This window comes from Rhamphochromis longiceps, linkage group LG18 (assembly GCF_057381845.1).
Source record: "Rhamphochromis longiceps isolate RC_006_pf linkage group LG18, R_longiceps_female_GT1.1, whole genome shotgun sequence".
Taxonomy (NCBI): Eukaryota; Metazoa; Chordata; class Actinopteri; order Cichliformes; family Cichlidae; genus Rhamphochromis; species Rhamphochromis longiceps.
Window position 1 is genome coordinate 10955408 of NC_140574.1, and position 9809 is coordinate 10965216.

General features: G+C 38.3%; 1 protein-coding gene across 13 annotated transcripts in view; it reads left to right on the forward strand.

Annotated features, from left to right (window-relative positions):
• Nucleotides 1-9581, forward strand: part of piezo2b (piezo-type mechanosensitive ion channel component 2b) — a 97313-nt gene extending 87732 nt beyond the window's left edge. For all 13 annotated transcript variants that reach the window (XM_085388090.1, XM_085388100.1, XM_085388091.1 and 10 more), the window contains 11 exons: nucleotides 158-305; nucleotides 426-637; nucleotides 831-989; nucleotides 2373-2520; nucleotides 3025-3213; nucleotides 3522-3614; nucleotides 4121-4290; nucleotides 5522-5650; nucleotides 6371-6450; nucleotides 6781-6982; nucleotides 7974-9581. In XM_085388090.1, the coding sequence (XP_085244216.1) occupies nucleotides 158-305; nucleotides 426-637; nucleotides 831-989; nucleotides 2373-2520; nucleotides 3025-3213; nucleotides 3522-3614; nucleotides 4121-4290; nucleotides 5522-5650; nucleotides 6371-6450; nucleotides 6781-6982; nucleotides 7974-8226 (1783 nt within the window). In that variant the 3' untranslated portion in view covers nucleotides 8227-9581. The remainder of the gene's footprint in view (nucleotides 1-157; nucleotides 306-425; nucleotides 638-830; nucleotides 990-2372; nucleotides 2521-3024; nucleotides 3214-3521; nucleotides 3615-4120; nucleotides 4291-5521; nucleotides 5651-6370; nucleotides 6451-6780; nucleotides 6983-7973) is intronic.
• The last annotated feature ends 228 nt before the right edge of the window (nucleotides 9582-9809 follow it).

Here is a 9809-nt window from a genome sequence, read left to right on the forward strand (position 1 = left end):
CTGAAGGCTGATTATTCTCTTCTGCGCAGACCTCAGTATGTGAAACTTTGTAAAAGATTCCTTACAAAATGACACAGTCTCAGAAAGGTCACAAACACAAAAAGCTTCAGGCGTCTGTTTGATCGCTTTCTAATAACACTGATTCTGCTCCCTGTAGGGTTTTGGGTATCTATCTTCCCATGAGGCAGTTTTTCTATAACTTGATTCATCCAGAGTACAGCGCAGTCACCGACGTCTATGTGCTGATGTTCCTCGCTGACACGGTTGACTTCATCATCATTGTGTTTGGATTCTGGGCATTTGGTGTAAGTTTTGAATTTATCTGCAGAAGAAAATGACAGTGTTCACCTCAAGTGACAACAACAATTAGAATTTTGTTACGTGACTTAATAAAACTGACTTTTATGTTTACCTTTTCCTTGTAGAAACACTCAGCGGCGGACATCACATCATCGCTGTCAGAGGATCAGGTCCCGGGAGCTTTTCTCGTCATGGTGTTGATCCAGTTTGGCACCATGGTGGTGGACCGGGCCCTCTACCTCCGAAAGTCTGTTATGGGCAAGGTTATCTTCCAGGTCATTCTGGTCTTTGGCATCCACTTCTGGATGTTCTTCATCCTGCCAAAGGTCACAGACAAGTAAGCGCTTCATCTTAGCTCACGTGAGAGCTGAGATGAATCATCCTAATTAATTTAAATGATAAAATACATCTGACAGCATGGCGTCCAATATATTTGTGCATTTTTTTTTTTATTTTGCTCTTCAAAGTTAGAAAACCAGCTGCATTCTTTTTTCAGTTCAACAGCTGTCTTTGTTTTCTTCCTTTCATAGACGTTTCAGTGAGAACACAGTCGCTCAGATGTGGTATTTTGTCAAGTGCATCTACTTCGGGCTGTCAGCCTATCAGATCCGCTGTGGTTATCCCACCCGTGTTCTGGGAAACTTCCTCACAAAGAGCTACAATTATGTCAACCTCTTCCTGTTCCAGGGGTGAGTTATGCAGAGAGAGTTTCATTTCTTCCAGCTGGACAAACATGTCCAAGGCCCTGCTAGCTGCTGCTGCTGGTGCTGGTGAAGCAGAATTGCAAGGAGAATTGTATAGAAACATAAGCATTGGTTTTCGCTCTAGTTATGTTATATTTGATCAGTTTAGCATTTAGAATTTAATTCATTAATGCAGCTGAAACGGTAAGCACTAACATTAAATTTATAATAGATTCATAACAGATCTCTAAAATATGCTGTTTGGATACTTCGATTTATGAGCTTATTACTATATGCATTATTATTACTTATTTGACTGCACAGCTAGATCCAAAGATGTATTAGCTTGTGTTTTAGACTGACCTATTGCTAGCTGGTACTTTCAGCTGCTTCTGTATTTCATCGTCTCTCACCCTTCTGCTTTTTCTTTATTTATCTGATCAACGTGTCTAACATTACATGGTTCACACTGCCTGCCTTGCTGACAGAAACAGAGAGAGGGAGAGAGTTTGCATGTGGAGCCTGCGTGCATGGAAGCTGCAGAGAGAAAGAGAGAGAGCTTGCATATGAGAAAGTTGTGCCTGATGTGTAGATTTTGCACAGCTCTGTTTGCTGATTGAGTTCACCGTTTACCAGCAACAAGAAAATCACCATCAGGCCACTGGGAAGGCCTCCAGATCATGTGTGAACTAAAAAATATGAAAGTCAAGCTATGCATAAAAGGGTGTGAAATTAATAAACACAATACTTTTTCTACCTAATCTATATCCACTTTTCCGCACATCTATAATTGATAACAAAAAATTCATTATTTTTTGGCTAAACTGAATGAAAGAGGAATCTTTGGTGTTATTTCTTCATCATAAAAAAGCCACAAAAATGGGTTTTATTCACTTAATAGCAATTTAATATGTGTTTTAAAATACATGGCGGGTTACCAGCAAAGAGAAGGGATGTCTCGAAGGAGAGGATGAGCCCAGCAGTGTGAAAACAAATACAGTGCACTGCTGTTTCTTGTATGGTCATGCCGACTTTAATACAAAGGACTGAAACCACACAAAACTATGACTACTATTTAAAATAAAAAATGTATTTAAAATTACAAAAAAATATTTCTAAATCTTTGCATATTGTTTAAAAGTAAGTTATTTAGTGAATTGAAGCAACAGTTGTTGTAATTTGATGCTATATAAATAAAATTGAATTAAATTAAATTGAGTAGTTCCAAAATACTCTACATGTGAAGGCTATGCGCTATGGTATAAAATCAGGAAGCTAAATAAGTTTGGCATGTATGCTGTAGACTAAAGGAGTATCTTGTTATATAGGCAATAATATCATGAGCTTTCACATTATGCCAGATTAATAAAGAAGATATGTGGTTTTCAGTTTCCGTCTAGTACCTTTCCTGACGGAGCTCCGAGCCGTGATGGACTGGGTTTGGACCGACACTTCGCTGTCTCTGTCCAGCTGGATCTGTGTGGAGGACATCTACGCTCACATCTTTATCCTGAAATGCTGGAGAGAGTCAGAGAAGGTGTTTATCATCGTGGCACTAGTGTAGTGTAAAAAAATCTGTTTCAGGGCCAGTGTCTGTCATGTTGGAATTTAAACTGAAATTGACTTTTGTGATTTATGGAGGTAAATCTTATATATATATATATATATATATATATATATATATATATATATATATATATATATATATATATATATAGTGAAAAATTTGTGCAGAGAGAAAGAGAGAGAGAGCTTGCATATGAGAAAGTTGTGCCTGATGTGTAGATTTTGCACAGCTCTCTGCATTTGTAATAACAAAAGTGAAAATATCTTTATTCACTGCTCTCTCGTAGTTGTTACCCAGTCAGTCTGAAATATATCCCTCCATGAAACTTTTTGCACATTTTTACTTTTACAAATTTGTCAAAAAAAATTGCGTTGACTTTGTTGTTAAAGCAAAGGATCAGGGGGAATTCTGTGTTACGTTCTCCATCTAATACCAGTAACTTATTTCAGTGTCCTCTCTGTCATCCTTCTGCAGAGGTATCCCCAGCCACGAGGCCAGAAGAAGAAGAAAGTGGTGAAGTATGGGATGGGAGGAATGATTGTGGTGCTGCTGATCTGTATAGTATGGTTTCCGCTGCTCTTCATGTCCCTCGTGAAATCTGTAGCTGGAGTCGTCAACACTCCGCTGGATGTCTCGTTTGAAATCACACTGGCAGGCTTTCAGGTGTGGACACAATTTCTTATATAAAATCATTGGCACCTCTTTTCACAGGTCCTTTGTCAAATGTCTAGAGGTAACATTTATGGTTATGTGGTACCTGTGGACTGAGGGAGATATTTTAGTGTATTTAGGGTGGAGGATTTAATGTAGTGTGTTTGTATGTGTGTGTATCAGGCATAGTTTCACAACAGTTACTGCACATTAATCTGTATGAATAAATTAAGTTCACCAGAAACAAGTGCTTGGTTTAAAATCATTAGAGGTGTATTCACCTTTAACTAGACTTTTTTCAAAACGTTGTCTTTCCACAGCCCATCTTCACCATGAGCGCGCAGCAAAAGCAACTGCGGAATGTGACGGAAAAGGAATTTCGCAACTTTGTAGAATATTATAAGAAGAAAGATGTAAGTATACGAAATCAAATACAAATAGAAGATCATAATTTACAAACCATAATGTGTTTTCAATTTGAGAAATAAATACTTTTTTATCTCTGATGTAAAGTAGTTCCCATATAATGCGAGTAGTTCTTTCTCTACTAAAGTACCATAGACAGTAAAAAGGATCGACGTAACAACGATGATGTCATCAACTGGTTTTGGAAGCTTATTTTATGTATTGACTGAGAAGGTCAAGGCTAGCAAATTTGGTTAGCAAGATCCATCCATACCCTTAAATCAGGGGATAAATTTTTCCTGAAGGAAACAAAAAGATATGTACTAATATTCAGTGGAAGATTATAGTTAGATAGTTGAATTATAGTTGAATCTGAAACAGTTTTAACAATCAACAGTCCATTTGTGTATGTGTGCATGTTGACCTTAATTTAAACTTGCTTAGCTGACAGATTATTGGTTTAGTGCGACTGAATTATATTTATTCCAATTGTTTGATTTTGTGTTTGGATTAGGACGCCATGCAGTGGCTGGAGAGCTACATTTATAAGGACCTGATCATTGCTCAATTGAAAGGCAGCTCCAACTCTCTGTGGACCATCAGTCCGCCCAGCAGAGCTAGCTTGATAGAGATGTTGAACGCTACTGATGATTTCTCCATCACTGTGTCCTGGTCTGTGCAAAGGTACGCAGGGACAAATGTGTTTCCAGATAGCTAAAACTTTATAATAACTGTTAGTAAAGGGTTAATTAATAAGTAATAAAATTTAAGTTATTTATTTTATCATCATGAAACAAAAAAGATAATTATTAAAGAGCATCGACATCACATTACAAGTAGTGTATGACCAAAGACGTAAGATCAATGACATTCTGGCAAAAGTGCAATAATCACCTCAACTGGCGCCTATCAATGTGGAAGAGTAGCTGCTCTACTCGGAGTCCCTTCCAAAATACTACAGTCCTCACCCCATCTCTAAGGGAAAGGCCAGCCTTCAGAGCACATGTTCCCCTATAGAACTGCCGGGCTTTTACCTGACACCTTTCACCTCAGAGGAGCAACCTTGTGTCCAGTCTATGCTCTGTCTGTTTATATGGACAGAACCCAGGGTGACCAGCTTTTTGTGTGCTGGGCTAAAGCACAAACTGTGCCTCTCCCACTGGATAGTAGGAGCAATTGCCGTGGCCTATACTAACAGGGGTCTTCAGCCTCCTGCTGGCCTGGGGCACGTTAGGGGTCCCCACTACAACCTCATGGGCTCTTTTTAAATCAATTTCCATCCAGGAGGTGTGTTCAGCTGGATGCTGGCCCTCACCTCACACATCTGCACATCTGTTTTACAAGCTAGATGTGACAGCACTTAACCTGGTGCATTCAGCCCTCAGTGTAGGTTCTTCCCAGGTGGGAGCGTCTCCTCTGTGAAATGTTATTGGGGGACAGTTGTCTTCTTAACAGGCATGTCTCGGAATCAGGGAGTCAGTATTTCTCCCACAGTGAGAGATGAAATAAATGCTGTGAAAGAGAACATAAGGTTATGCTCATGCTACTCAAGAGAACCGGGGACCACCCTCCTTGCTATGGAAGTGAGGAAGAAGTGGACTTGTTTTGAATAACATATGACAATGTCAGCCTATTATATAGGGAGGGCCAAGCCACTCCTGACACTGGAGTCACTCAGCCATACATACACATTCATCATACCTTGTTGTCAAAGTTTTTGACCCATAGACATCAGCAAGGGCTAGTTAAATTGTCCCTCATTCACAAGACTTCTCCTCAGTCTACCAGCTTTGTTGCAAATCTGCTTTTTCATAATAACCCCAATTGCCTTGCTTCGCATCGAACAACATTTTAATTTTAAATGTAAAGATACAAATTCCTTAAGCATAATTTAAGTATGTTTTTTCTCCTTTAGAAACGCCAGCCTGGGAGCCAAGGCAGAAACAGCATCTGGAAAAAAAACAAGGTTGCTTACAACCGAAGACAAAAACATAAGACAGGACCTTATAGATCTGTTAAAAGATGAACGTAACATAACAGAAGTGTGAGTATAGTATCAGCCACACATTTTCTCTTTACTCTTTGCCAGTTTGTGTTCTCTAGTAACCAGGAGCTGCTAAATGTTCCCCCTCAGCTAAATAATTTTCCCTCTTATTTTCGAAAGTGCCAATTAAAATTTTATGGCTGTACATAAATTAAGTATGGAGAGTATTAGTAAAGCAAGTCCACAGTGACATGTGAAGACAGGTGTCACTTATATGCATTTATTTAACATAATGACTGGAAACAGGGGCAAAACTAACCTAGCAAACAATAAAACCTAACAGCACTTAGTGGTAGCATATTTTTCAACTGACTGGTGTGTTTTGGAGCGAGACAAGGTCTTTTTAAATATAACATAATCTGTATATAAAAGATGGACGAAGCCATGCTGACATCATCCGTTGGTTGTGAAGCATCAATGGATGTTTGTTTTTGTCAGAAAATGTATTAAAATGTGCAAAAAGACAACTTCTTTAATCGATAAACAGTTTGGTGTGATTTGGTTATAAGTGACGAATTCTGGGAAAAATATGTGAATATGTGATGTTTGCTTTGTTAGACTGAAGTGGATTTACAAATCTGTTAAAAAGTAAACATTTTTACAATTAGTAAGGCACGCCTCTATAACATACAAAACCATAATATAATATAATCATTAGAATTGTTATAATATTTATAAAATATTAACTTGCAAGCACTTACAGCTTTTCTTTTCCTGCAGGACACTAACAAATGTTTTCCCTCGCTATGTTCGAGCACCCAGCGATGTGGAGTCCAAACCCGTTGAAAGCCTTTACAGAGGTGACCGAGTATTTGTCACTGTGTACAGAGTGTTAGAGTGATGTGAATTTTTCATCCTTGTTATTTGATTTGGTAACAGTAAAGAAAAAAAATAGTAAAGATGCTCCATCTCAATAGGAGATGTAGTAGATTAGAATTTCTGACTATTAAATATCAAAACATATTCATGCTTTTCAAAAAGTACATAAGCCATTTTATTTAATGGGTGAGTAAATTTCTTTAACATCAATTTATATACTTACTTTTGATGGACAAAGCTTTTGTATATTTTTTTCCAAAATAAATCTGATTTACATTTTCTGACAAAACTTCTTTATTTCTTTATCGTAGAAACGGACGGTCGCCCAGAATATTATGACATTAAGGTGAAATTGAAGAGAGCTAATGACAGCAATGATAAAGAATGGTGGATCGTCCATCAGACAGAGCCTAGCAAGACCAATCTAACCAATCTAAAGTCTGCAGGCCTGGAACTGTTCGTATTCAGCGACCAAGTCAGCCCGCCCAGTTTGGGCTTTCTAGCTGGATATGGGTACGTGGTTTGTGATATTCTGTTGTGTATTTCAGTGAAATGTTTGTGTTTATATGTAAAAAATTATATTATGAAAGTTACTGAAAATTGTACAGCCAGTGGGTTAATAGCAGTTATAGCAGAAATAAAGAATAATGAGAGGAGTCACAAGATAAGTAAGGATAGGAACTGATGCTTACTGATTGAAACTAATCTGACTGATTAATTTCATTTCATATCAGACTATTTTAATGTATTTAAAACCAGTTTGAATGTTTAGTTAAAGACACTGACACAGAATAGGCAGACTGTGTTGGTGGACTATATTTGCTTCACTGAGCTTTTGTTACCAAATTGTCACATTTCCCTTTTTTCATGCGAGACACACCCTTATCAGCAATAAATGAAATATTACATGTTTTACATTCATTTCTACTATGCGAGATTTGTGAATGTTACTTTGACATGTATAAAATACCTAATGTTGTTCATAACTGGGGGCGGTCTCTTATTCGAAAGTGAAAAACATTTTTTAAAGATATCTAACAAAAAGGTAACTAGAATTGTTCTTGGTTCGTTTGATTTCTCATCCAAGAACCTTCTTGAGTGAAGTTGAAGCAGTGCATCATGGGAAGCCCCCAGCAGCCTAGGCTTATTGCAGCATAACTAAGGGAGGATTCGCCTGAGTTCTTTTTTATGTGTATATGATACAAAATCAAAATGTAAAGACAAATGACCAAAAATGGGGTTACGGCTGGATGCTGATGAGACAGCGTGGGATCGATTCATATACTTTTTCTTCACAAAAATTAACCGAATCCTTTGGCAGTTGGGATACAGAACAATCAAATTATTTTCTTAGAATATCATAGAGAAGTACAGCGTTCACAGCTTTTGTCAAATATCATATGTTTTACCTTTTTGATACATTATATTTGGATTTCTAGTCAGGGAAATAAGAATTTAAAAGAATCCAAAATCTGAATGTTTTCTTCTTCTCCTTCCTGTTTAGTATCATGGGCCTGTACGCCTCTGTGGTTTTGGTCATCGGCAAGTTTGTGCGCGAGTTCTTCAGTGGCATTTCCCACACCATCATGTTCGAGGAGCTGCCCAACGTGGACCGCATCCTCAAGCTGTGCACCGATATCTTCCTGGTGCGAGAGACGGGGGAGCTGGACCTGGAGGAGGACATGTACTCTAAACTCATCTTCCTTTACCGCTCGCCAGAGACTATGATCAAGTGGACTCGGGAGAAAACTCAGTGAGGGAAACTTTAATGAATGAAGTTGAATCAGATCTTTTCAGAGACACTGGATAGTCGCTCTGTTGGTGTGAGCAGCTATTTTAGCCTCCAAAGCAAATGAAGGCCAACTTTATCCTCGTCAGCTGAGCTCGGGCGGCAGTGATACAGTGTTAGCTCCAAAGGGAAACACCTTTTTATTTGGACTTATAAACTGGGGTATTTTTTACTCATTAATGACAACCTTGACTGTCACAATTAATAAATTTGAGCACAGATTTCCAGGTGCTGTATTTATCTTGCAAAGGTTTTGCCTCCAGTGGATAAAATAAGCAGGCGGTTTTCAGTTCGAGGTGTTTAGGCGCAATTTTCCTGAAATTAAAAGACAAAAAGTCCCTAATTTCTCTCCACATCTGTCCCTAATATTTTCAAAATCGCATGGTAGGTGGAGAGAAACAGTAACTGGCTGCAGCATTACTCTTTAAGGGCTTCCCACTGACAAATAAGTGGACAACAACGACCACACAAGCACAATCACATATTTTACCAACTGGAACGTTTGGATTTTGAGACTGTGCAATGCTGAGCTGCCGTTCCTATAAGATTTTTAAGAATGTGGAGCAAGGGAAATTTGACTTTCAGACATCACGATTACTTTTTTTTTGTTTTTTTAAAGAAATGTCAGAGGCCACTCTGGAAACAAAATGCAAAACAAAAGATTACCAGACAATCTTTACTTGCCTTATTTTGTTTGTATGAGAAGAACTGAAACTCTTACGAACTACATACCTTTCTCAGGAAGAGCTGTTTTCACAGATAATCATTGTATGTTACGGTAATATGTAGGCTTTTGTGGATCTTAAAAAACATGATATTGTAGAAAAGACGAGAACTATTTAAATGGCATGAAATAAAATGTGGAAACTGTTCGGAGTTTTACTGCACAGTGACACAGTTAAAAGCTGTATTAAAGAAGGACTTTTTTCCTGCAGAGATTGACATTTTTTTGTCATTCATCAACATTTTGAATCATCTGCAAGCCGGTTTGAGTCGAGAGCAGCAGAGGTCTGGTTTTCTACATCAGGGTAATGTGCTTCGGGCGGTAGACTCTTTGACTTGTGGACCTCGCTGGCACCCACAGCTGTGCATCCAGTCATCAAAGAAGAAACACACAAAGGGCTGAGACTTGGAGCCCTTTGGTCCAAACTATGCATTAGAGGACATTTAGCATGAGTGAAAACCTTAATTATTGCCATGACTAATTTGCAATACTTGTACATAGGGGTTACATTAAAGGGAAAGGTCGCAGGGGAATGAAATGTGAAAATTGAACTTGTATGTTAAGGCAATGTCCAAAAATCTTCAAATAAAACATGTGGAAAGGTGTGGCGTTTTTTGCACTCGGCTGTTGTGTGTGTGTGAAGATGGTCTGTAAGTCTGGGGGTCACATTAGTGGGTTTTAACAGGATTGTGATGGAAAACAGCTGCAACATGCGTGGCTTGGACCCCCCCCCCTTAAATTGTAGCTTCTCTTGCTTAATTTCATTTTAGCATATCAGTTTCTCTCTTTTGATTTGTGATAATTTATTTTTTTATTGTGTGTCATGA